Raw genomic sequence first — 27787 nt, 5'->3', positions numbered from 1 at the left:
TTAGGGAGTGTGGGTTAGATGAATGGACAGTGCAGTGGATTGAACAGTGGCTGGCAGATAGAGCTCAGAGGGTTGTGGTTAGTGGTGCAGAGTCCGGTTGGAGGCTTGTAACAAGTGGTTTTCCCTAGGGGTCAGCACTGGGTCTGGTCCTGTTCAATACATTCATCAATGACCTGGATGAAGGTGTTACAAGTTGATCACACAAATTGATGCGAGACAGAGTCAATTAAAAATTTGGAATATTTATTTAGCAAGCGGCAGCAAGCAAAACAGCGCTGGGCGGCCCAAGAGTCTCACTCCGCCGACGGCTCGCGCCTGGTTCCCGAAAGTCCCTGGTTTTATACTCTTCTTTTTCCGGTAGAGAGGTACTCTGCATCTGCACGACACGACTTGTTGCTAGGGGGTCGTTTTCTGCTTTCCTTTTCCTCCTGGTTGTCGCAGGGATGAAAGATTCATGTCTTCCTCACATCATGTACTCTTTGTCTTCATGAGCCCCCCTCCCCTCCTCCAAGTCTTTTTCACATCCTACTTTGTTTGCATAACCTGACCTTTGCAGTTTTAGCCTTGCTCGCTCAACAGGATGCTGGCTATCTTGCAACAGCAGGTTCAGCAATTGCCTTTTTGTAAAACAATGTAAGAATGTAAGTTTCTAGGTTTGGTGAACAAACAGCGCTGAGCTTATCACAAAGGGACAGAGTGTACCCTCAGCAAATTTGCTGATGACCCAACACTGGCAGGGGTGGCTGACACACCAGAAGGCTGTGCTGTATTTCAGCGAGACCTGGAAAGGCTGGAGAGTTGGATGCAGAGGAACATAATGAAGTTCAACAAGAGCAAGTGTAGGGTTCTACACCTGGGGACGAATAACCCCATGCACCGGTACAGGTTACGGGTTCCCCTGCTTGAAAGACGCTCTGCTGAGAGGGATCTGGGAGTCCTGGTGGACAACAAGTTGACAGTGATCCAACAACATGCCTTTGTGGCAAAGGCGGCCAATGGTATCCTGGGGTATAATGTAATATAATATAATGGGGTGCATTCAAGAAAGACAGGGATCTACTGGAGAGAGTCCCGCAGAGGGCTACAGAGATGATCAGGGGACTGGAGAAACTCTCTTGTGAGGAATGGCTGAGAGAGCTGGGTCTGTTTATCCTGGAGAAGAGAAGGCTGAGAGGGGGTCTCCTCAATTCCTCAATGCTTATCAATATCTAAAGTGTGGGTGTCAAGAGGATGGGGAGAGACTCCTTTTTGGTGGTGCCCAGTGACAGGACAAGGGGCAACGGGCATTACTGGAAGACAGGAAAGTCCATCTCCACATGAGGAAAAACTTGTTTACTTTGATGGTGCCAGAGCACTGGAAGAGGCTGCCCAGAGAGGCTCTGGAGACTCCTTTTCCAGCAAAACTCAAAATCCACCTGGATGCGTTCGAGTCCAACCTGCTCTAGGTGACCCTGCTTTGGCAGGGGGGTTGGACTAGATGATCTCCAAAGGTTCCATCCATTCTCTTCCGTTCTATGATTCTGGGATCCTTTGATCTTCTATCATTTCAGTTGGCCAAAAGGATTCCCCACCAGCATCCAGGACAATGCCCCCAGATGCTGCCCTGTCTTTCACAATTGCTCTGTTAGAGCTTGCAGTTCCTGGCGCATGTCCTGAACCACCTCTGGCACCTCAAATGTCACCCGGTGCTTGCATCGGACAAGCTCCTTCCTGGCCTCTGTCTCCGTTACTCACAGAGCAGCTCAGATAAGGAGCTCACACGGATTTTGGGCAGCTGAGCTGAGGCAAGAGGAATCCACCTCCGGTGGGTCTGTGGGGTGCCCTGCAGAAGCTGAATGTCCATCTGGCCTCAGGAATACTGCTGAGAGCTGAGGTGCCTCCATTGACTTGGCTCCATCCCTGCCCTGCACCGGTGGGAATGATCCCTGGCCTGTCACTGCCTCCGTGCCCTGCCTGACAATGGGGCAGCAATGGGGTTTTTCCAGAGGGGAATATGGACACCTCCTGTAGGTCCGCACACCCTGGCAGAGCAATTCCCACTGCAGGAATCACTCTGTCCAGGGGTCAGAGAGGGACGGTCGGTGATGACTTCCTTCTGCTTCAAACTTTGCTCCCCAGGAGAGACCCCGCTGCCTTTGAGGAGCTGTCAGCCCTGGAGGCACAGGGACACCTTGAGGGATTGGGGCACGGCGGGGAGGAGGCTTCATTGACTTAAACATAGGAATGTGCTGACATTTCAGCTGGCCAAAGGCATGACCGACCAGCCTCCAAAATGATGACCCCAGACGCTGCCATTTCCCTCTGAATTGCTCCATCAGTTACCTGCAAGTGCCTTGGAGCACCTCTGGCACAAGAAATGTCACCTGTGCTTTGCATGGCTACAGGAGGAACATGAAATTCCTGCCTTCACTACCTGGGTGTGCTGTCTCCTAGTGGGACAAGAAGAGGGGATTCTTGGATCTAACTCTGTCTCTCACAGGGGAAATGACACTGCTGGAAAGAAGTGTCTCGCCCCACCTGAGGGAGAAAACATCAGTGCTGACTTCAGCTTGTTACCCAGCAGGTTCCCCTGGAGCCCCAGGGACATCTCTGAGGGAGCCCAGAGGGGACAGAGACATTGCCACCGTGTGCTGGTCCTCTGCTTCTGATCTGGGCCGGGCTGCTGGAACGGAGGGAGCTCCTGGCAAGCGGGCAGCTCTGCAGAGAGACAGCTCTGCCCAGGAGCAGCTCCTCCGTACAGCGCAGCAGGGCTGAGGGCACTGCCTGCAGGCAGCGAGGGCAGAGCAGGGAGGCAGAGAGAGGTAAAGGAGGTCTGGGGTGGGAGGACAGGAGAGAGCGCATCGGGGGAGAACCCTTCGCAGCCTTTCCCATGGTAAGTCTCTGGCTGTGGGGCAATGCGGATGAGTTCCTGGCAGTGCCTCCTACACCTGGCACATGCCATGGCTGATAGGAGCTGTCAGGATGGCTCTCCTGGCTTTTCTGGTGTGGAGGACGACATTGTGCTTCAGAGCAGGGATGCCCCACTGCACTTTCAGAGGGACAATGAAGGTCAGCTGCCTTTTCCCAGGGATGGCTCTGGGGTTTGAAGATAGGTGTGCAGGCAGGGGTGGGCAGGGCTGTCCTTGCCAGCAGGGTCCCTGCACCCCGGGGGCTGTGTGCCGGGGCAGGGACTCTGCCGCCTGCCAGGGTAAGCTCTGCGCCTGCCCGGGGAGCTCCCACAGTGCTGTGGGGAGAAGCTGTGGGTGGAAAGAGCAACTCCTTGCATGGCAGGGTTGTGCTTCTGCGAGGGAGAACTGCGTGGGTCAGGGCTGCTCACAGCTCAAGGACAGTGGCAGAGGACACTTTTCAAGAAGAACATCAAGGCAAGGGTACCTGAAAGGGAAGGATTTAGTGCTTTCAGTCTTCTGCTTTTCCTTTTCTGTGTGAGGAGTGAGACATGGACATTCATCTTCCCATTCTTGAGAAAGCACTGAGTCTCCAAATTTGGGAGGGGAATAATTCTGGGATTAAGAAAAATCAATGCCCTACAGCTTACAGATAGCACCCAGCATCACCTTTCCAGCCTTATCAGGGTCGGTCAGATGTTCCTGTTAGAGCCTGCACCCACAGGGATGCTCCTGGGCAGTCTTCTGCTGCCAGGAGGTGTCTGCGGGGCAGAGCTGAGCACACAGCATCTATGATGGGTTCTGTGTGCACTGCCGGGGAGGAGACGTGCTGCCAGAGAAGGATCTCCCAGCAGGGACAGCTCCAGGCAGCAGAGCCCTGGGCAGGGAGAGAGAGAGCAGCTCCCATGTGCCCTGGGAGGGTCATTCGGGCACCTTCCTGCCATCTCCTGTAATGAGGGCGCCTTCTACTGAAACCCCCCCGGTCTCCTCTCTGGCCCAGCAGAGCTTCTGACATCAAGGCTGTGGGGTTTCTGGCTGAGGTGCCTCCTCAGCCGCCACACACCAAGGAGGAGAAACTCCTGAGCACTGTCTATAGGTCCCTTTCCTCCCTCAGCAGGAGCGTTTCTCCATCTTCCCCTCCTGTCCATGCTGCTCTTCTTCTTACCCTCGTACTCTCTGGGGACAAGGGGGTTCAGGTGTGGCTCACACACCAACACTGCCATGCAGCTGTGTCCATGGGACCAAAGTCCTTCAAACCACCCAAACCTGTGGGGCTGTGGAAAATGCAGTGTGGAGCTGGGGGGTGAGCTGCCTCTAATTAGATCGGTAAAATTTTTGCACTTCTGAGAGTTTCCCTGGCATTCTCCTGCTCGAAATGCTGACCGGATTCTATTCATGGATTACTTATGAGAGAAATGGTGATGTTTAGAAGCAACCATGTCTTTAAAAGATGCCCACTGCTGTTGAGCAGGGGTGACTGCTTGGGAGCCCATGGGCAGAAGCCTCCTGCTTGTGTCTTGTTTCACCAGTACAAAGCAGAGCTCGGAACCTGGGGGAGTAAAAAGGTCCTGAAAGGAAGGAGGAAGGTCATGTGTGTTTGGGAAGAACAGAGGTAATGGGACACAGGGAATGTGAAGAGATTTGCTCAGAGCAGTTCTTACTTGTGAGTGTGGTTTCCTCCTTTGGCAGAACATCATGAGCAAAGGAATCAGATGTCCAACAGCAGCTCCATCACCCACTTCCTCCTCCTGGCATTCGCAGACACACGGGAGCTGCAGCTCTTGACCTTCTGGCTCTTCCTGGGCATCTACCTGGCTGCCCTCCTGGGAAAGGGCCTCATCATCACCGCCATCGCCTGCGACCACCGCCTCCACACCCCCATGTACTTCTTCCTCCTCAACCTCTCTTTTCTTGACCTGGGCTCCATCTCCACCACTGTGCCCAAAGCCATGTCCAATTCCCTCTGGAACACCAGGGTCATTTCCTATGCAGGATGTGCTGCACAGGTCTTTTTCTTTTTCATGTCAGCAGAGTTTTATCTTCTTGCTGTTATGGCCTATGACCGCTATGTTGCCATCTGCCATCCCCTGCACTACGGGACCCTCCTGGGCAGCAGAGCTTGTGTCCGCATAGCAGCAGCTGTCTGGGGCAGTGTTTTTCCCTATGCTGTGCTGCATACGGCCAATATATTTTCACTGCCCCTCTGCCAGGGCAATGCCCTGGAACAGTTCTTCTGTGAAGTCCCCCAGATCCTAAAGATCTCCTGCTCACATTCAGACTATCTCAGGGAAATGGGGCTTCTTGTGGTTAGTGTCTTAATAGCATTTGGGGGTTTTGTTTTCATTCTGGTGTCCTATGTGCAGATCTTGAGGGCTGTGCTGAAAATCCCCTCGGAGCAGGGACGGCACAAAGCCTTTTCCACGTGCCTCCCTCACCTGGTCGTGATCTCCCTCTTTATGAGCACTGGCATGGTTGCCTACCTGAAGCCCCCCTCCATCTCCTCAAAATCTATGAACCTGTTGGTGTCATTTTTCTACTCGGTGGTGCCTCCAGCAGTGAACCCCCTCATCTACAGCATGAGGAACCAGGAGCTCAAGGATGCCTTAAGGAAACTCATGACTGGTTTCTTTTCAGAAGCAGCAATGAACTGCCCATCTGGTTCTGCATATCACTCATGACATACCTCATTTCAGTCCGAGACTTACTTTTGGTATATTTTTCTTTTTGTTTCTTTGGTTTTTAGCTTTTCTGGGTTGTATTAATGCTGTGAACAAAAGAGAAGAGTCACCCTTTATACTATATCTATGTCAGCATCTGCCTGTCTTGTGTGAGCCAGAGACTTTGTGTAAATAAGAAGCTGCTCTCTGTGTGTTTAAACAAAATAAAAGACCCTCTGATGATTATTTTGTCTGGTATCCTTTCTCCGAGATCTTCTCTGGACCTGCAGGGGCAGCGTCTGTGTGCTGAGGTGGAAGGGGAAGGAGCCACCTGAGCTGGGTCTGCCTCCCAGCCTGACCAGCATGGCCCTGGGCACCTCAGCCCCTGGCTCTGCAGAGCCGCACCACCAGCTCAGGGGCTGTGGGACACCTGGGGAGGGGGTGCAGGAATGGCTGGCCTGGCCATCACAGATGAGCTCTCTTGGGAAAGTCTCTGAGGGGGATGGGCTGTGCTGGGAGCATAGCAGGCCAAATATGGACAGAGAAACCCTTTGCTGTGGTGGGGCAGCTCAGGGCAGGCTGCCCTGTCCCTGGGGCAAAAGGACCTTCCTGAGGATGCCCTGGGCCAATTCTCTCATGCCACTCTGGGCAGGAATGTTGTCATCTGGGGCTGCAAGCTGCCTGGGGAGGAGATCGCCTCAGCATGCCGGCTGGGTGGACATTCTCAGTGGCCTCCATGTGCTGCTGTGGGACCAGTCCCAATGGGGCTTCTCTGCTGGGCTGCGCTGGGGAGAGGGCAGGAGGTGGCCAGATTCAAGGAGGGTCTGGCTGGTGGGGCTAGCAATTGGCCCGGAGAGGAAAACCCCAGGGAAGAGCTGAAGTGTGGGAGTGTGCAGGCTGGGGTCACACAGCAGTGTCCTGGCACAGTCAGGCTCCTGCGAGAGACATGACGGAGCAGCAGAGCAGTGTCTGTGCTGTGCCTGTGCCCTCTGGACACCCTGGGGAAGTTGCCCTAGGGTCACCATCATGGGCCAGCCAAGAACAACCTCCATTTCCAGCATTGGATATCATCCCAACTCAGAGACGTTCTTTGTCCCTTCAGATAGAGGGACACCAAATGAGGAGGTCTAACTTTGCATTCTACAGATGAGACTTAAGCATGCACAGCGTGTGCATGTGGGGAGATGGACCCAAGTGAACACAAAAGCCATCAGCTATTCCTGGGGGTGCCATGAAGGCGAGTGCGACAGATGAGGTCACTTCACTTGGAGAGTAACATCCACTGGGAAAACACCTGGATGCAGCACTGGGATGTGCTTCCTTGAACCGAGGTCCCCATGTCCATTCCTCAGGAGGAGAGCAGAGCAGGGCGACACACCGCAGGGCTGTGGTGCCTCCCAGACTCTGGGGGTGGCGGCAGGAGGTCAGGAAGACACTGTAACCGCTGCCGTGCACTGCCTCTGCATGGGCAAGGGAAGGACTTGTGTCTCTGATCAGCCATGTGTGTATGAGGAGTGCCCGAGGTCAGCTGAGGTGTGGGTACCCGACAGAGATCTGACATTTCTCTGTGTGACTGCAGGAACAAATCCCCACCATCCCAGGGACGTTCACCTCCACTGCCGTGGACAGGCTCACTGCAACTGCTCATGTCTGCTATGCCACCCTGTCCTGTGATTCTGGATTATGCCCTCAAATGTGCCAGAGCAGCCAGACACGTTCAGAGGTCTATGGAGAAGGCAGATGTCAAACCCATCTTCAAGAAGGGCAGGGGTGAGGATTCGGGTAATTACAAACTGGTCAGCCTACCTCAGTCCCTTGGAGGGTGATGGGGTCCGTCCTCCTGCAGCCACCTCCAGGCAGTGGAAGGACAAGAAAGGCTTTGCTGGACCAGAATGGTTAGGGGAAACAGGGGCATGTTGTGTACCCGGCATTGTGCATGGCCTTTGACATCATCTCCTTATAGCAATATTGATGCTCTCTGGGCTGAAACAGTGGATGGTGTGGTGGGTGGGAAGTTGGCTAGATGATCAGGCCCAAATGTCCACAGTGGTACAAAGTCCTCCCAGAAGCCAGTCGTAACCAGAATCCCTCAGTGATCAGCATTTGGGCCAACACTGTTGAATGTCCTTATTACTGCCCTGTATGGTGGAGCCCCATCCAGGAAGAGGACATGGGTATGGGTTGGCATGTCCCTTCTGCCTGAGTATCTGAAGGGACAGCAGCAGGCAGATGGCTTGCCTACATCTACCCACAAAGCTGAAAGGCCAGCAGCAGCAGCCAGGGGGTTTAGAAGATCACAGTGAGGTCACTTCTATCTGGTCAGCTGAAAGGCCTGATGATGTAAGTCGCTGATGAGTGAGGTCACCTGCCTGGAGAGTGCTTTCTGAGATTTTTTTGTGCTTTCGTTGGAAGTGGGAAAATGCAGGAGAGAGAAAAATGCTGTATAATGCAGCTGGGAAAGTGGAGACTGGACAGGAGGAAGAAGAAATGTCCCTGCAAGGGTAGAGCTGTAGTGCAAGAGGACACCCAGAGAGAGTTGGTGACGATCCCATGGCTTTGTGTTCCAAGAAACAACCTGTTAGGGCACAGCGACATCAGTGAAGGTACAGAAATTCCCAGGGGAGAGCAAGGTGGGGAAGCAAGATGGGTGTCTACAGCCTGGAGGAAAACAGGGGCAGGAGCGGGACAACCTGCACTGGAAATGGCCAAGGCCGCTGGCAAAGCTGGAAGGCACAAACAGAACCCAGGTCTTTACCGTCTGGGGGATTGCATTTCTCTTGGCTACCAAGGGCTATGACATCATCCAGGTCTTAGCTCAAGTCCCCCATGAGGACCAGGACTCGCAGAAGGCCTCGTCTAATTCTTTCTCCTCCCCTGCAGATCAGCAGGTCTGTAGCAGACACCCACCATAGCATTGCCCATGTTGGTCTGCATGATAATCCTCAGCCATCAACTCTCAGCTGACTCATTGTCCATCCCCAAGCAGAGCTCCATGTGTTCCCGCTGCTCTCTCATACAGTCCCTTACTCTCCTGGTCCAGGCCTATAACCTTACCAGTACCAGAGTCCCAAGACCCCAAAGTTTCTCTTGCAGAAGCTTTGGACCACCTGCTCCCTCCACTAGCCAGCTCCCAGAGCCTATGGTCTCTCCGGTATCCAGTCATGGTCTCTCACATAACTGGCTCCCAGGTCTTGGTCCTACTGGCTGGCTTCTCCAGCCTCATGTTTGCCAGCAGTTACACACACTGACCCACCCAGCAACACGATAAGGATGCACGCTGGGCTCTCCATTTCTGCCCCCTCAGGTGCACAAGCCCCTGTGACTTGTCATCCCCACTCCAGTGGCTGGTGCTCATAGCTCCATACCTACCAAGAGCAGAGAGCCCCCTCACCCCAGCAGCACTTTGGTGGAATCTGAGAAGAAGACAGGAGAGGCTGGGCTGATCACTTTCAGGCCATGGCCACAAAAGGGGCTTTACCAGCAACCTCTTTAAACATAATGGGCTACTTTTAGCCCCTTTTCTTGAGGTTTTCTCAAACTTGTCCATTCCCAAACAACCTTCATTCCTCCTTTGGCATTTCCATGACACCTAATAGTAAGTCTTGAACAAGCCCCAAGTGCTGTTTCTGTCAACACGCAATGAGCGTCACACTCCCAGAGGCAGTAACCCTCACCCTCAGTCTGGAAGGTCACCCCTGGAAGCTCTCCCATTGACCTGTGTCACTTGGCCTGTCTGGAGTGCAAGTTCATTTTCCTCACAGCAGTCTGTGTGGTGTTGTATTTTGGGTTTCTGAGCCAAACACACCCAAACACACTGCTGGTTTTGTTGTTGTGTAGCAGTGCTTACACAGTGTTGAGGTTGGGGTGTTTTTGTTGGCTTGTTGATTTTTCAGATTTTTTTCCCTGGTCATGATGAGGCCGTTTCCCAGGAGGGCAGCCACGTAGATGCCCAGGAAGAGCCAGAAGGTGAAGAGCTGCAGCTCCAGTGTGTCTGTGAAGGCCGGGACGAGGACCTGTGTGATAGAGTTGCCACTGAACATTTATTTATTGGACTCTGAGCATGGAGCACTGTTGTAAAAGAAGAAAACAGTGACAAGACACAGCAGACTTCTTTGAGCCTCCATTGACTCAGCTGAATCCCTTCCCTCCAAACAGGAAAAGGAGATTGCTCACTGGCATTGTCTGCATGTCCTTTTTAATAAGAAATGAAAAAAGATATTCTTGTCCCTCCATCTGTCTCTGATTGAGAAATGAACTGCTGGACAGAAGTGTCCCTCCCAAGATGAGGGAGGGAACATCAGGGATGACTTCAGGCTGTTTCCCAGCAGATTGCCCTGGATCCCCAAGGACACCCCCAGGGAGCCCAGAGGGGGCAGAAATGCTGCAGTGCTACAGCCCAAATATGTGCTCTTGCCCTCAGGCAATGGCATAGCCAGGATGAGCTGGAACATGTGCTTTTTGACATCCATGGCATAACTGCCAAGGCATGGTGAGACAAGGCAGACCCTTGGGCGAATGGGATGGGAACTGGCTTTTCAAGAGAGACAGGCTGGAAGGATCTAGAGTGGGGTACCCCCAAAGCAATGAAGTTTCTTTGATGTATGGATCTCCTTCATGGTTAAGGCTACAAGTTGGGTGAGCCCTTGTGAATGAGGGTCAGAGGAAGGGACAGTCAAGGTGACATGGTGGTGGGAGACGAGGAACCTGCAGTGAAAGTGAGGAAGCTGTCACAGTCTTGTTTAAGGAACCCAATGGAAGTGTCTGGATGTAGGAGCCTGGGCCTCACTGGGGACGTTAAAGGCCCTGGCATTTCCTGGAATGGGAACACAGCAGTGTGAAAGAGTCCAGGAGGGTTCTGGAGTGTCTTGGGAGAGCTTCTCAGCACAGCTGCCAGACGGGCCAACAAGGGCAATGAAGCCTGGATGTGATCCTTGCCAGCGTGGAAGAGATGCTCAGGGACTTGAAGGTCCTTGTAAGCCTTGGCTCTCGTGACACTGAAACAGTTGCAACGCAGCTCCCAAGGAGAGTGAGGAAGGAAAGACAAATGCCAGACATCAGAGGAGCAGACTTCAGCCTGGTCCTGGGAGTTTGAGTGGGGATCTCATGGGTGGCAGCATTGAAAGGCAGCCGAGCTCACTACAGCTGGTCTTCAAGGACAGCATCTTCCAAGCACAGAAATGGTCTATATCAAAACTCAGCTGAAACTTCAGAGTCAATTCAAGGGCACCATAACGACCTGGTAGTACTTCAGGGACAGTGGAAAAAGAAGCACAGATAAGACGCTATCACTGCTAAAAAGTGGGCATAGATAGACCTGAGATACGTTGTGTGCTCTCTGACTGCATTATCCCCAGCAAGGTCTCCCAGGCCTCTGTGCCTCAAGGCAGGACTCTAGAGGAAAACAGCCAATGGTGGATAGGAATCAAAGCAGGGGCTACTTGAGCAAAGTCAAATGTTACCAGTCAGAAAGGAGCAGATGCATAATTCTGTACTTCCAGAGAGGGAGAGAAAGGGCCATCAGCTTGCTGGTGCATGTCCATGGCCTATGAACCAATAATGACAATTTACAGACCAGCATCAAAGTTGAGAATATGAAGACTTCTTACACAGTTCTAACACCAAGTTGTTTCAGCTTCTGCCTAACATCTTCCTTGATGCAGGTACCCACACAGAGGCGTCCACTGCCTCAGAGATACCCGTGGGTAGGTGATGCCCCCACATGGCCCTGGGAAAGGTGTCTCAGGGCAGCTGGGAGACTTTCTGGAGCAGGAGCTGGTGGACAGCTGTGGTAGGCCAAGGCATCTCACTTGAGACAACTCATTTCTCTCCCTTTGAGTAAAGGGAGTTCTTCACAATGAGGGGAATGAGAAACGAGTGCGTCTAGATGCTGGAGAGTCTCCTAAAGGTGCTCACTGTGAGCCAAGATTGAATATGGAGAAACAGAGGCCATTACAGGGAGGGCTTTGGGGTCTTCAGATCTGGGCTTGGCAGGCAAATGTGTTTTCTGTTGGTCTAAGGCCATCTGCTGTGAACAGTGGACTAGAGAGTAGGTAATGTAGAGTTCATTTTAAGCAGAAGAGTGTTTTTTATTTTTTATTGAACCATCTCCTCCTTTGTTGTTGTTTTTTTTTTTTTTGTATGACATTTAAGAAACATCCCTCTCTGTTGTGTGCAGCTTGTTCTCTAGGTAAAACAGGTGGATACTTGTGCCAATGGACTGCAGTGGAGGAAGCTTTCAGTAGCGTTTGGAGATTGCCAATATCACTTAATGTGTAAGAAGACAAATGAAGACAAGTGGGGAAAAAAGGAAGTCCTTCCTTATAGTTTTGTTTTATTAATGAAATATTGTCACGGTTGACATCTCTCACGTTAAGCAGATAAGAACTGAGGACTGAAGGAAATCATGGTCAGAGACCTGGCTTGAGAGCTGTGCATGTGAATGAGCCCTCTGGTGCCACGTTCCTGAACTGCAGATCCTGACAGACTGACCATGCCTCTGGAGAAGTAAAAGGCAGCAGCAAAGCTGCAAGTTTCTGAGGGTGGTAGTGAGCCCCACTGAGGGCCATCACTGGAGAGACCATGGAGGGAATGACCAGGAAAGGGACCATCCGTGGGGGCTGGTGAAGCAGGAAGTAAGAGGCACTGGTTACAGGTTGAAAATCCAATGTGTATGCGACTGTGAAAGCCCTGGATGTGTTTCATCAAGCTGGATGTTCGAGCCCTGACCCACTTCCCCTAGCAATGGGGATCCTTGCCCTCAGGAATGGGATTTCTTTCCCTCATGGGACACTCAGGGCTCCTCCTGGGGGCAGTGAGATGTGGGGGTGTGTAATGCCCAGTGTAGGACAATGCGAGGGATCCTCCTTGGCTCTATGGAGTAAGTGGGTGAGTGAAGTGGCAGGAAAGCACTGGTGCTGTAGGGACCTGGTGTCCTCTCGGGGTCCTGAGGGGAAGAGACAGCAGCCATAGTCAGTTGCACGAGGATTTCAGTTCTGTTGGGCAGTCCCAGCCCCCACAAAGGGGCCATCCCCATCACAGGCTGTCCTACACTGTCCTATGCCAGTGACTATTTTTCAGCAGATACTGACCAGCACCCCTGCGTCCCAACCTAACTCTGACCCGATGACATGCCAAGCTCTACTGATGACTCTCTGTCCTCACCGAGTATTGCACAGAGAAAATCACCATGTTTTGTGTCTCTGCTGCCCTGAGGGCCTGTGGTGGAGGTGAAGCTGATCTCAGGAAGGAAGAGATGATGTTGAGAGTGTCCTTAGTGTGGACATCATGTGGTTCAGGACCACTGTGAAAATCATTGGCCTGATTCATGATCATGCATCAATGGTTAAACACTGGAGGAGAGAAGAACCAGCAGAGTTAGAGAGCGAACGAACTCATTAGGAGACCCTGGTGTGATGTCCTTGCTGTTCATGCACTCTACTGGAGAGAGAAGGGACAGAGCTTGTGCCACTGCAGGGGTGGGATTCAGTCACTGGCCCAAAGGCACCCACTCTGTCTGAGATGCCCTGGGTGATGCCTGTCACACAGCCAGGCTGGGTGGGGACGGGGCTCCTTTACAGGACCTCTTCTGTCCCTGTCTGGCGCATGAAATTGTTCTGAACAGCCCTGGCACCTCCCTGAGCACTGCAGGACAGAATTTGTAAACTAAATTGAGGTTCCCCTGCCCTGAATTAGGTCAGGCAATGAAGGGATGCACGTGAGACAACTGCTATCGTACTCCAGGGACATGTGGAAAAGACAGCTGATGGAGAAGAGAAAGAGAGAGACTGAGCTCTGCCTGTGCCACATGACTCCATTTGGTCAGCTGAATCCCTCTAGGGGCTGCCCTGGGCAGAAGGAAGAGTTACAGGGGCACTTGTCCTCCACGTGGACACCTTCTGTCATTGAAGTTGGCCAAAGGGATTTCCCACCAGCCTCCACCAAGATGCCCCCAGTTGCTGCCCTGTCTCTATGAACTGCTCCACTAGAGCAGGCAGTTCCCAGCATGCCTCTTGGTCACCTCTGCCACCAAAGATGTCCCCAGGTGTCTGTGTCCGAACATCTTCCTCCTGCCCTCCCTCTCCATTACTTCACAAGGGAGCTGAGACCAGGAGCTCACATGCAGGAGCCGCTTTTGTGCCCTTGTGAAGTGAGGCCAGAGGAATGCCTCCTGCTGGGGGTTTGTGGAGGGCATGGGATGGAGCTAACTCCTGTTGTAGCCCCAGGGACTACAAACCCAGGCTAAGAAGCCTTCATTGACTCATCAGAATCTCTTCCCTCCAAATAGGAAAAGGAGATTGCTCCCTGGCATTGTTGTGGTATCCTGTCTAATAAAAAAAGAAAAAAGATATTCTTGGACCTCAACTTGTCTCTGATTGAGAATTGAAACTCCAGGACAGAAGTGTCTCTCCCCAGCTGAGGGAGGGAAAACAAGTGATGAGTTCATGCAGTTTCCCAGCAGGTTCCCCTGGAGCCCCAGGGACACCTCCAGGGAGCCCAGAGGGGACAGAAAAGCTGCTGCCCTGGTCCTCTGCTGCTGATCTGGGCCGGGCTGTTTGGCCGGAGGGAGCTCCTGGCAAGCGGGTAGCGCTGCAGAGAGACAGCTCTGCCCAGGAGCAGGGCTGGGGGCACTGCCTGCAGTCAGCGAGAGGAGACCTGCGAGGAGGAGAGAGCTTAAAGGCAGTTGGGAGTGGGGGGTGCTGAGAGCTCAATGGGGAAAGAATCTTCACCACCCTCTGCGTGGTAAGTCTCGGGGTGCCGGGCAATGCAGCTCTGTTTCCTGGAAGGACCTTCTCAAGCTGGTTCATCTGAGAGCTGCTGGGGTCTGTCAGGAGGATTCTCTCAGTTTCTGTCCTTTAGAGGAAGAGGATGTGCTCCAGAGCAGGGCTTCCCTGCTGCCTGGTGAGAGGGACAGCACCTGAGAGCTGCCTTCTGCTGGGGATGGCTGTGGAGGTGTGCGTAGGGGTGTGCAGGCAGGGGTGGGCAGGGCTGTCCTTGCCAGCAGGGTCCCTGCACCCCAGGGTCTGTGTGCCGGGGCAGGGACTCTGCCGCCTGAAAGGGTCAGCTCTTCACCTGCCTGGGGAGCTCCCACGGCGCTGTGGGGAGAAGCTGTGGGTGGAAGGAGTGACCGCCAGCATGGCAGATGCCTTCTGCTGTGGAGAGGAACCTGTGTGGATAAGGGCTGTTCCCAGCTCCCCATCAACCCCAGGACTTTTGCAGAGGGTCCTTCTCAAGAAGGACATCAGGGCTGCATTTCACTGAAAGGGAAGGAGTGTGTGCTTGGAAATTCCTCCTCTTGGCTGGCTGGGTGGGCAGTGGGAGGTGGGAATGGATTTCTCCTTTGTGGAGCAGGCATGCATACGCCATTTCTCTTTAGCACTTGTCTGAGCCTCTCCTGATCCCACGCAGACCCAGAGATGCCCCTGGGCAGTGCCCTGCTGCCAGGATGGGTCTGCGGGCCAGAGCTGGACAGAGTGTGGGATGGGGTCTATGAGTAATGACAGCGAGGAGGCATGGGGACAGAGAAATGCCCGGGCAGGGGGGATCCCGGCACCTCCTGTCCATGTCCTGCAGGGCACACGCCTTCCCTGGAGCCACCCCCTGCTCTCCTCTCCCACCCAGCCCAGCCTCTGCCCTGACAGCCATGGGGCACCTGCCCAGCGACCTCACCCTTGCAGAGGGGAAATGACCCAATCCCCGACCGCCTGTCCCTTTCTGCCGCCCTCAGCGGCAGCACTGGGGCATTTCTCCAGTTTTCCCCTCCTCTGTCTGCTCCCCTTCTTGTCAGCACTTGTCTTGCTGGGATGAGGGCTGGGGCTAAGCTGCAGTTAACAGACCAACCCTCTGGCTCCTGACATGACAATATGTCCATGGGAGTAAAGTCCCCTCATAATCTGTGGGCTCAGGGCAAAACAAATGACCCAATTCTCCCTTCCAGACACCCCACCCATTAGGACATTCAACTCCTTCTCGGAGGGGCTCGTGCTAGGCTGCAGCTGCTCTCCAGATGGGCACAGCGTTCCCGTGGCATCTCTGTGTTATCCAGCAGCCCCACGGAGGACACCCCTCAGTGCTCAGGTAATGGCAATGCTGCCGGGCGTCTTGGCGCAGTCAGCTGCAGGGAGTCCTCTGTGTCCCTGTCTGGGAGGGGAGGGCTGAGATCCTCCTCAGGTACGATGAGACTGGCTGAGGGGTTTGGAGAGGGGCACATGGAAACTGCATTACTCTGGTCCTAGCAGTGGCCAGTTCCTTCTCAGGGGAACATCTGAGTCCATCATCATCCAGCTCCAAGAGGTGCCAGCACAGGGCAGCTGAGAGCAGGGCTGCTGGACAGACCGACTGCCCTCACCCCACACTGAGGGACAGCCCCTCGGCCTCTCAGGACCCACAAGGCTTCACACGGAGTGCGGCAGAAAGTCCAACAATTTCTGCCATAAAACACTCCTTGGGAGCATTGGGGAAACAAGAACAGTACAAACAAAACAAAATCCCCACAGCTGTGCTCTGCAGTCAGGTGGACAGGGAGCAACAATGCTGAAAATACAGAGGGGTCTGGAGGACAAATCTTATGAGGAACGACTGAGGGAACTGGGGTTGTTCAGCCTGCAGAAGAGGAGGCTGAGGGGAGACCTTATCACCCTATACAACTACCTGAAAGGAGGTTGTAGAGAGGTGGGGGCTGACCTCTTCTCCCTGGTGACAAGTGATAGGGAGGAGAGGAAATGGGTTTAAGTTATGTCAGGGGAGGTTTAGATTGAATATTAGGAAACACTTTTTCACTGAATATGCTATTAAACTTTGGAATAGGCTTCCCAGGGAGGTGGTGGAATCTCCATCTCTGGAAGTGTTTAAAAAAAGGGTAGATGTGGTACTTGGGGACATGCTTTAGAAGTGGTTTTGTCAGGGTTGGTCAATGGTTGGATTTGATGATCTTAAAGGTCCCTTCACACCTCAACAATTCTGTGCTTCCATGATTCTATGAAAATCTCTTTGACATTATGAGTGGATTTAATCTGAGATCACGCCATGTGCCTATTTCTGCAGGGTATGACTGACCCCTCCAGAGCTCACAGCAGAGTTCTCTGCTCCCTGGGGAACCCTCAGCCATCACAAAGCAGAGCTCACAAGAGGGACGTGTCAAAGATCGTCTTTAAGAGGGAAAGGCAGTCTCTGATGCTTCAGAGAGACACGGAGCAGTCTTTCTTCTTAGTAAATTCTTCACTATCTTTGAACTGCCTTTTCTTTCTTGGACAGTGCCCAATGCTCAGAGGCAGCAAATGTCCAACAGCAGCTCCATCACCCACTTCCTCCTCCCGGCTTTTGCAGACTCATGCGATCTGCAGCTCTTGACCTTCTGGCTCTTCCTGGGCATCTACCTGGCTGCCCTCCTGGGAAACGGCCTCATCATCACTGCCATCACCTGTAACCACCGCCTCCACACCCCCATGTACTTCTTCCTCCTCAACCTCTCTCTCATAGACTTGGGCTCCATATCCACCACTCTCCCCAAAGCCATGGCCAATTCCCTCTGGGACACCAGGGCCATCTCCTATGCAGGATGTACTGCGCAGGTCTTTTTCTTTCTCGTCTTTATATCAGCAGAGTATTTCCTCCTCACACTCATGGCCTATGATCGCTACTTTGCCATCTGCCATCCACTGCACTACGGGACCCTCCTGGGCAGCAGAGCTTGTGTCCGCATGGCAGCAGCTGTCTGGGGCAGTGGGTTTCTCAACTCTCTCCTGCACACGGCCAATACATTTTCACTGCCCCTCTGCCAGGGCAATGCCCTGGACCAGTTCTTCTGTGAAATCCCCCACATCCTCAAAATCTCCTGCTCACATTCAGACTACCTCAGGGAAGTTGGGCTTCTTGTGATTAGTGCCTGTTTAGTCTTTGGGTGTTTTGTTTTCATTGTGATGTCCTATGTGCAGATCTTCAGGGCAGTGCTGAGGATCCCCTCTGAGCAGGGACGGCACAAAGCCTTTTCCACGTGCCTCCCTCACCTGGCCGTGGTCTCCCTGTTTGTCAGCACTGGCATATTTGCCTACCTGAAGCCCTACTCCATCTCCTCCCCATCCCTGGACCTGTTGGTGTCCTTTTTGTACTTGGTGGTGCCTCCAGCAGTGAACCCCCGCATCTACAGCATGAGGAACCAGGAGCTCAAGGATGCCCTACAGAAACAGGCTCAATGGAAAGTGTTTCACCGACAGTAACCTGCCTCCCCTTCTCTGCACATTGCCCACAGTTTATCGTAGGTCGTGAGTCTTCTTTTTTCTCTTGTGATAATCCTGCTTATAGATAATTTTCTGAGTTTACGCTACTTGTCTTGAGGCTCCATCCTATTGTGTCTGATCCTTGCACAACACTGTGTCAAGTGTGGCCTGTTAGATAATTGCTCTTCAATAAAAGGGCATCTCCCAAGTGCAGTGCCTGAAGGATGGGCTATTCCTCCAAAGTTCCTTCCAAAAACATGTTCAATTCAAGGTGTGTCTTCTCCTTGTTTTCTCAATTTTTTGGAGCTAAGCTCATGGTACTCTTGGGTTCCACTGCACCAAACGTTCTGGATTTGAAAGCGCTCTTCTTCATGTCCAATGGCATGGGAGATGGTCCATGAGCTCCCATTATCTCCTCAGTCTTCTTCACGCATGACAAGACTGATGGCATATACTAGACATTCTGGAAATGCATTGGAAGGGGGAGGAGAGGCGGGATTAGGGACTCAACACGTGCCCTTGGGCTAGAACGGATGGAGACTCAGAAGGTGAAAAAGACTCAAAGGTGAAGTCCAGCAAAATGAAGCCCTGAATCACTGTATCCACGCACAAGGACTCTGCAGTGCCGAGGGAGTCATGAGTGACTCAGCAGGCACAGGGAGGGGAGACTGGGGAGATGCAGGAACTGCCTGAGGGAACCCCAGGGCCAGGACTGCTGTGCTGTCCTGGGGCGTGGGGCTGACTGGGGAGAGAAGGGGAAAAATTCAGTCAGGGCTGGGGATCACGCACAATATGAATTCTGGAGAGGTAGAGAGTGACCAGCCTCTTTTTCCTCCTTCCCTCGGTGCCAGCACGAGCCCTGGGGCTGATAGGCAGACTGACCTCCTTGTCTGCCCCCCAGGAGCTGCTGTGCCCTTGGGAGGAGCTGGGGCTGTGCGGTGAGTGCCCAGAGCTCTGCATCAGCCTGTGGCGGGCAGTGCTGTGGGGCCAGCCCAGACTGGGCTGCTGGGCTGGGCTGTCCTGGGGAGAGGGCAGGGGAGGTGGGCAGAGCTGGGAGGGCTGGGAAGGGCTGGGAAGTGCCTGGGAGAGGACAACGCCAGTACTAGAGCCCTTTCCAGGGAAGACTGAGGCAAAGACGTCGTTGAGTATCTCAGCCTTCTCCATGTCCCAGGTGACCAGGTCTCCCCTTTCCTTCCCGAGTGGGCCCACATGTTCCCTAGTCTTCCTTCTGTCACCGACATACCTATAGAAGGCTTTCTTGTTGCCCCTGATGCCCCTGGCCAGATTCACCTCCACCTGGGCTTTAGCTTTGCTAACCTGATCCCTGGCTGCACGGACAATTTCCCTGTTTCCTCCCACACTACCTGTCCTTGCTTCCACCCTCTGTAGGCTTCCTTTTTCTCTTTGAGATTGAGCAGGAGCTCCTTGGTCATCCGCTCAGGTTTACTGGTGTCTCTGCCTGGCTTCCTCTTTGTTGGCATGCATCGCTCCTGAACGTGGCAGAGGTAGCCCTTGAATATTAGCCAACTTTCTTGGGCCCCTCTTCCTTCCAGGGCTTTGTCCCACTGTACTCCAGCAAGCAGATCCCTGAAGAGGCCAAAGGCTGCTCTCCTGAAGTCCAGGGTAGCGTGCTTACTGTGCGCCCTCCTCGCCACATTAAAGATCTCAGACTCTGCCATCTCAAGGTCACTGCAGCCAAGGCTGCCCTTGACCATGACATTCCCCACTGGCCCCTCTCTGTTGGTGAGAACAAAGTCCAGCATGGAACCTCTCTTTTTTGGCTCCTCTGTCACTTGGAGAAGGATGTTATTGTCAATGCGTTCCAGGAAACTCCTGATTTGCCTGTGCGCTGGTGTGCTGTCCTTCCAACAGATATTGGGGTGGCTGAAGTTCCCTCTGAGGACAAGAGCTTGTGAACGTGAGGCTGCTCCTCATGTTCTATAGAGGGCCTTATCCACTCGGTCTTCCTGCTCAGGTGGCCTCTTGCAGAACCCCCCTGTAACATCACCTCTCCGTGCCCTCCCTTAAATCTTGACCTATAAGCTCTCGGTTGGCTCCTTATCCTTCCCCAGGCAGAGCTCCATGCACTCCAGCTGGTCCTTGACATAGAGGGTGACACCCCCTCCTTGTCTCCCCTGCTTGTCCTTCCTTAAGGGCCTGTACCCATCCATTCTAACACTACAGTCATAGGAGCCATCCCACCATGTCGCTGCAATGCCGATTAGATCATAGTCTTGCAGGCTAGGGAGTTCCACCAAAACATGAGGAGCAACTTCTTTGTTTTGAGGGTGTCAGAGCACTGGCACAGGCTGCCCAGAGAGGTGGGGGAGTCTCTGACTCTGGAGACATTCGAAACCCTCCTAGACACCATCCTGTGCAATCTTCTGTAGCTGAACCTGCTCTGGAAAGGGGTTGGACTCGATGAACTCCAGACATCCCTTCCAACCACTCTCGTTCTGTGGGGTCTGTCAGTACCTAAAGGGGGCCTACAGGAAAGTTGGAAGGACTCTTTATCAGGGAGTGAAGCAACATGGTGTACATGGAGGTGCCCTTGCCCAGGACCAGGGGGGTGGGAACTAGGTGATCTTCAAGGTCCCTTCCTACTCTAACCATTCCATGAGTCTATGAGTCTACCTCTCCAGGGATCCCTCCTTCCACTCACACCTTCTCCCCACAGCAGCATGGGCAGCTCTGTGGGCAGGCTGAGTGGGGATCCTGGCAGGGGGCAAAGTCCCTGCCCCGGCACACAGGGGGCTCCCTGGAGTACGGGGACCCTGTTCTGAAGGACAGCCCAAGGTACCCCTGGCTACACACACAGCTTCCCACCCCTGAAGCCATCCCCAGGAGATGGCAGCCATCATGACCTTTGCCTCTGACGGTGCAGCAGGGAAGCCTTGCTTGGGAGCACGTCCTCCTTCTCCACCCGAGAAGCCAAGACAGACACCATGACAGCTCCTGTCAGCCATGGCATGTGCCAGCTCTGGAAGACCTGTCCAGGATACTCAGACTACTTTCTTGTCTAATTGTTAGGCAAGACATGCAGACAATGGCAGGCAGGGACCTCCTTTACTCCTGGTGGGGGATAGGATTCAGCTGAGTCAATGGAGGCATCTCATCCTGCGTTTCTATTGCTAGCACTGGAAGGGGACTCAGCTCCCTCCCATGCCTGGCACAGACCCACAGGAGGTGGCACTCCTCTTGCCTCACTTCAGGCGGGCATTAAAGAGGTACCTGCATGTGAGCTCCTTGTCTCAGCTGCCATGGTAATTAATGAAGATGTAGGGCAGGAGCTGGCTGTTCTGATGAAACCCCTGGTGACATCTGAGTGCCAGAGGTTGTCCAAGGACAGTCGAAGAGAACTGTACCTGTCCCTATTTACTGTTTTATTTGCAACCTATGCTGCCATCAACCCAAATGGTGTCCTGTAGCACAGGGAGAGCTCAGTTTCTCTCTCTTTTCCGTCGGCTGGGTTGACTAGATCTCCATCGACTATAGCGATGGTTTTCATCCCCACGTTGCCTCATGAGATTCCAGGCGGTTCCTCTCTTTGATGTCCCAACAGAGGCCTGTAGTTTTTGTGAGATGCCAAGGCTCTCACACACAGCTACATGTAGCTGGCAGGTACTGCACAGGAAAGCCATCCCTGTTCCGAGCCAGTGTGGGACTGAAACTCCAGACAGCCCTGCAGACAGGTTCGGTGCCTTTGTGCCAGCCACGGATTGCCACCACCAGAGTGTGGCAAGGTTGGCAGTAACGGTGCTGTTGTGGTGGGAGATAAGGAAGCCACTGTCAGGGTGAGGGAGTTGGCGTAGTCTTTTCTAAGCACCCCAAGGAAGCCTCTGGATGTAGAAGCCTGGTCCTCCATGGGGACTTTAATGACCCGGCATTGTCTAGAAGGGCAATGCCGCAGGATGCAAACAGTCCAGGCAGTTTTGGGAAAGCTTCATAGCACAGCTGCCAGGTGAGCCACCAAGAGCCATCCAAACCCAGATCTGATACTTGCAAGTAAGCAAAGCTGCTCAGGGACGTGAAGACTGGCTGCTGTGACCCTGAAATGGTGAGGCATGAGTTCCTGAGGAGAGGGAGAAAGGAGAGTAGAGAACTGCAGGTCATCAGTGGAGCAGACTTTGGCCTATTCTGGGGAGAGGTAGCCGGCATCCCATGGTCAGCGGCACTGGTGGGCAGCAAAACTAAGTATACCTGGTCTTCAAGGGCAGCATCCTCCAAGTACAGCAAGCTTGTCTATCAAAATTTGCTTGAAACTTGGAAGAGAATTCAAGAACTCAACACTATGTCAGGAACAGATGAAGAAGAAATAAAGATAATGTGTGGTCACAGCTTATCTCAGTAAGAGTAGGTGGAGACAGATGTACGCTTCACATCCTCTTTGCCTCATGTTTCACCAACAAGTTCTCCAGAGGAAACTGTAATTCCAGAGGAAAACAGCCTGAGTGAGACAAAGTGTCCTTAGCTGTCTGCTCCTTGTCCATGACATATGCAAAAAAAATATGATAATTTACAGAACAGCATCAAAGTTGTGAAAATGAAGACTTCTTACGCACTTATTACACTGAGGTCTTTTCTGCATATGTTTCAAATTCTACCTAACATCGTCGTTCAGGGGCTGATGCCCACACAGAGGTGCCCACTACCCCCCCATTTCCCAGGCACAGCTGAAGCCCCGATGTGGGACTGGGAAATGTGACCCTGGGCTGATGGGAGCAGTTCTGGACCTGCAGCTGGTTGACAGGCAGGGTAGGGCAAAGCATCTCAGTGAAGACAACTGATTTCTCTCCATCAGGAGAAAAGGAAGCCTGGACAATTGCACCCAAGCTGTCCAGCGCTGGAGGAGGAGGAGCAATGAGTGGGTCTGGATGTTGCAGAGTCTGCTTGAAGATGCTCCTGTAACCCAGACACCCTGGGGTTAGTGCACACTTGCCTATGAAAAATAGCACGTCATTCACTTTGTGTCTTTGCTTCCCTCTGTGAATGGAGGGAGCTCATGACTTCAGTGTGTGACTCACTGTGAGCGCATATGAACAAACAGACTCTGGTGCAGGGAGTGCTTTGGGGGTTCCTGGGATGCGTACTTGGCACAAAAATGTGTTTTCCTTTGGTCTAAGGCTGTCCTCTGTGGAGAGTGGGCTTCAGAGGAGGTAAGGTGGACTTCATCTACAACCGAGTATTTTATTTTCTGTTGAACCGTGCCTTCCTTTGGTCTCGTTTTTTGGCTATGAAGCAAATTCTGTGTCTGGGTGCAGTTCATTCCCCAAGTGAAACAAGTGGAAACTGGTGCCAAAGGGCTGAAAGCTGCAACTCCAGACTGTAGCGGAGAAAACTCGGATTTGAGGAAAGGCGCTGTAAGTCCCAGGTGGCTGATGAGAGAAACGTGGGGTTGGATGTGGAGACAAAGCCTGCCCGTAGAGTATCTGACATGCAGTGTCTTGACTACCCTACACAGTCCGACTCCGTTTGGAGAGGTCCAGTTTCAGTGTCATTTGGAAAATGCTGATATCAATGAAGATAAACACACAAATGAAGCAGACAAATAAAGAAAATGAAAGAAAAAGAAATCCTTTCTTCTTGTTATTTCTTATTTAAACCTTTTCACTTCCAAAATCTCTCTAATTAACCGCAGAAGAATTGTAGAATAAGAAAATTATGCCCAGAGCCTTGGTTTGTTATGGCATTTAGCATGTTAATGAGCCCTCTGGTGCCCAGTTCCTGAACTGCAGGTACTGAGAGTGGATTGAAGTGGTCTCTAGAGCAGTCAAAGTCAGCCTCCAAGGTTCTGAGGGTGTCAGCGGTCCCCACTGAGGGCCATCCCTATCTGTTCCTGAAACAGAAAGTAAAAAGCACTGTCTACAGTTTGGAAACCAAATGTGAAAGTGTCTGTGAAAGCCCTTGATGTGTCTCATCAAACAGAATATTCAAGTGCTGACCCCCCCACCCTAGGAATGGGGACTGTTTCCTTCAAGGGATGCTCAGGGCTCTTCCTGGGAGCACTGAGATGAGGGGATGTGCGATGCCAAGGGCTCTCTTGGAGGGTGGGGGAGGAGGCAACAAACCAGTGTGGCTGTAAGGAATTCGAGTCCTCTCAGGGGCTCCAGTGGAAGAAACCTCAGCCATAGTGGAAAGGAGAAAGATTTCAGTTCTGTTGGGGGGTCGTAGCCCCAACAAAGGGGCCATCCTTCCACCCCCCACCCCCCACCCCCCCCAGGCTGTCCTACACTTTCCAAACCTGTGCCTTTTTCTTTGCAGATTTCAACCACCACCCCTGCTTCCCCACCCCACACCCACCCCATGCTGGCCCAAGCTCTACTGATGACTCTCTGACTTTACTGACTATTTCCTCAAAAACAAAAAGCCATGATTTTCTGAGATTTTGCCAATGGCTGTGAGTTCCCCTTAACCTGTGCAGCTTCTTCTTAATCCCCTCCTTCTTTCTCCTCCACCCACAGGCCTCAACTGCCTTTAATTTCTGGGCTCAGACATGCTGTGAGGGATTTGCTAAAGCCATTAGCCACCACCTTGTTTCTCCCTGACAGCCCCCAAGCCTCTCACCCACACCTACATGGAGACAATCACTGCTGCTCAGGGCCCCTCACTCTTCAGAAGTGGCCTTGAGCTTCCTGGGTCTCCCTGGTGCTTATGATAAATTTCCTGGTTCTCTCCAAGAGCTCGTGATGAGCTGGCTTCTCCCTAACAGGGCCTTTGTGACTTTCTCTTATGAAATGGTGCTCTTTTTACGATCATCTGTGCAGAAAGGGTAGTCACAGAGAAGCACCAAATATAGCAAAACAGAGGCCGAGTGAAATGCTGTAAGAACTTGATGTCATTGTGGCAAGGAGTCTGTCCTGAGAAGGGCATCCAGCCTCTGCCGCTCTCTGGAGAGGCAAATGAGCAGGGTGCACGCCACCTGGGGACACAAAGGGTGACTTCTGCAAGACCACTCTTCATCTGAACTGCCAGGGATGTGTACTTCAGAATGGGATATCATGCCTTATATGGCAAACACTGACTGAAATGGCATTTCCAAGAGTTGTTACTACTACTTGGCGTACAAGTATCTGAAGGGTGGTTGAAGGAGGATGGAGCCAGGCTCTTTTCAATGGTTCCAAGTGACAGGACGAGGGGCAATGGGCACAAGTTAGAAGACAGGAAGTTCCGCTCAAATACACGGAAAAACTTCTTTACGGTGAGGGTGACAGAGCACTGGCCCAGGCTGCCCAGGGAAGCTGTGGAGTCCCCTTCTCTGGAGATTTTCAAGACCCGCCTGGATGCAGTCCTGAGTAACGTGCTCTAGGCAATCCTACTTTATCAGGGGAGTTGGACTAGATGGTCTCTAGAGGTCCTTTCCAACTCTGAAAATTCTGTGATTCTGTGATACAGAAGCAGACTACTGCTTTTGTTTGGTTGGTTTTTGTTTGGGGTTTTTTGCCTTTTTTTTTTTTTTTTCAGAGATACCGCCACTCTTTGTGAAATCACAGAATCAAAAACCCCTGAAGGATTACTGATTGAGAGAAGACCCACCAGGTTTGCATCTCAAGAAATGGGACACCAGAGGCCAAGGGAAGCATGGTTTGGGCACTCTCATGGGATTTGGGAAACTGAAGCATGGTTGTTTCTCTCTGTCTCCTGATACTCTGCCCTCCTCACTGAGATGTGTCATTAGTGACACAGCGTCTAGTTGGAGGCTTGTAAGAAGTGGTGTTCCCCAGGGGTCAGCACTGGGTCCAGTCCTGTTCAATATATTCACCAATGACCTGGATGAAGGCATAGAGTGTACCATCAGCAAGTTTGCTGATGGCACAGAGCTGGGAGGGGTGGCTGATATGCCAGAAGACTGTGCTGCCATACAGCATGACCTGGACAGGGTGGAGAGATGGGCAAAGAGGGATGTTATGAAGTTCAACAAAGGCAAGTGTAGGGTACTGCACCTGGGGAGGAATAATGCCATGCATTAGTACAGTTTGGGGGCTGACCTCCTGGAGAGCAGCTATGTGCAAAGGGATCTGGTTGTCGTGGTTGACAAGAAGATGACCATGAGCCGGCAATGTGCCATTGTGGTCAAGAAGGCCAATGGCATCCTGGGGTGCATCAAGAAGTGTTGCCAGCAGGTCAAGGGAGGTCATCCTCCCCATCTGCTCTGCCCAGGTGAGGCTGAATCTGGAGTATTGTGTCCAGTTCTGGGCTCCCCGTTTCAAGAAGGACAGGGAACTGCTGGAGAGTGTCCAGCAAAGGGCTACAAAGATGATTAGAGGATTGGAGCATCTCTTTTATGAGGAAAGGCTGAGGGACTTGGGGCTTTTTAGTCTGGAGAAGGAAAGGAAAAGCTCCAGCAGAGCTCCTGTCCTCGTTGGCTCCTCTACCACTTGGAGAAAGAAGTTGTTGCCAATACAATCCAAGAACTTCCCCGATTGCCTATGCCCTGCAGTGTTACCCTTCCAACAGATGTCAGCAAACTTGCTGAGGGGACATTCTGTCCCCTCATCCAGGACATTGATTAACATGTTGAGCAAGACTGGCCAGTACTGACCCCTGGGGAGCGCTGCTACTTACAGGCCTCCAACTAGACTCTGCGCCGAACACTATGCTATATCAGCCTCATTCCCCACAATATTCTTGTGTCCAGTTAGGACATTATGGTCTGATTGGCTGGATAAGTAGATGGGTAATAACTGAGAAGGATAGTCAGGCTTGGAGGAATGTGGTGAATGCGTAGTGTTCTGCCCAGAGGGATGTATCTAGTAGGGTTCCACCATGTTTCAAGAGCTTTTAGTTACCCAAAGGAGATGAGAAAATATTTTTTCATACCATTTGTAGATGACACCTCATTGAGGAGAGCAGACACTATATTAGGTTTCCATCCCAAGGGACCTAGACAGGCTTGAAGGACAGGCCAATAGTAACAACATGTTATCCAACAAGGACAGATCTAAAGTTCTTTCCCTGAGGTTGACTAAGCGCCTGAAGTGACAGAGGGCAGGGACTGCCTAGGTTGGTATCAGCACTGCAGGAAGGCTCTGGTGGTCCTTCAGTTTCATTAGGCAAAACATGGAGCCATCAGCAAAGGCCAAAAGCATCCTGGGCAGTATGAGCAGGCGCACAGCCGGTGGGAGTGATTATCGCCCTGGGCTTAGCACATCTGAGAACAGATCCAGAATCCTCCCCTAGGTTCTGACCCCCCGCAATGCCTGAGAGACACTGGTAAACTGGAGCCCGTTCAGTGGAGGGCCACCAAGGTGGTCAGGGTTGGAGCACTTGTGCTGTGAGAAGAAGCTAAAAAATCTGGGCTTGTCCAGCTGAAAGAAAGGAGGATCTTGGGGGAACATACAGCAGCATGTCCTGGTGCACAACAGGATGCCCATGAGCCAGCAATGTGCCTTGGTGGCCAAGAAGGCCAATGGGATTCTGGGGTGCATCAAGAAGAGTGTGGCCAGCAGGTTGAGGGAGGTCATCCTTCCCCTCTACTCTGCCCTGGTGAGGCCTCATCTGGAGTATTGTGTCCAGTTCTGGGCTCCCCAGTACAAGAAGGACAGGGATCTGCTGGAGAGGGTCCAGCAAAGGGCTACAAAGATGATGAGGGGATTGGAACATCTCTCTTATGAGGAAAGGCTGAGGGACTTGGGGCTTTTCAGTCTGGAGAAAAGAAGACGGAAGGGGGACCCTATCTATGCTTATAAATACTTACAGGGATGGTGTCAGGGGATGGGAACAGTCTTTTTTCAGTGGTGCCCAGTGATAGGACTATAGGGAACGGGCACAAACTTGAACGTAGGAAGTTCCATCTTAACATGAGGAGGAACTTTTTTCCTTTGGGGGTGGCAGAGCACTGGCACAGGCTGCCCAGAGAGGTTGTGGAGTCTCCCACTCTGGAGACATTCCAAACCCGCCTGGACGCCATCCTTTGCAACTGCTGTAGGTGACCCTGCTCTGGGAGGGGGGTTGGACGAGATGATCTCCAGAAGTCCCTTCCAACCCTGACCACTCTGTGATTCTGTGAAACTGGAGAGACATGGATTTGAAGGGT

General features: G+C 52.5%; 1 protein-coding gene across 1 annotated transcript in view; it reads left to right on the top strand.

Moving 5' to 3' along the window:
* Positions 1 to 871: 871 nt before the first annotated feature.
* The window catches only part of LOC309684226 (olfactory receptor 14A16-like), a gene marked incomplete at both ends in the record, with an annotated part of 55025 nt that continues 28109 nt past the window's right edge, over positions 872 to 27787 (top strand). The window contains 3 exons of the mRNA XM_082500165.1: positions 872 to 998; positions 4647 to 4978; positions 5144 to 5403. Of these exons, the coding sequence (XP_082356291.1) occupies positions 872 to 998; positions 4647 to 4978; positions 5144 to 5403 (719 nt within the window). The remainder of the gene's footprint in view (positions 999 to 4646; positions 4979 to 5143; positions 5404 to 27787) is intronic.

Source organism: Vanellus vanellus (genome assembly GCF_965231255.1).
Source record: "Vanellus vanellus genome assembly, contig: HAP1_SCAFFOLD_45, whole genome shotgun sequence".
NCBI classification, from domain to species: domain Eukaryota; kingdom Metazoa; phylum Chordata; class Aves; order Charadriiformes; family Charadriidae; genus Vanellus; species Vanellus vanellus.
This window is presented reverse-complemented; position numbering and strand designations above follow the sequence as displayed.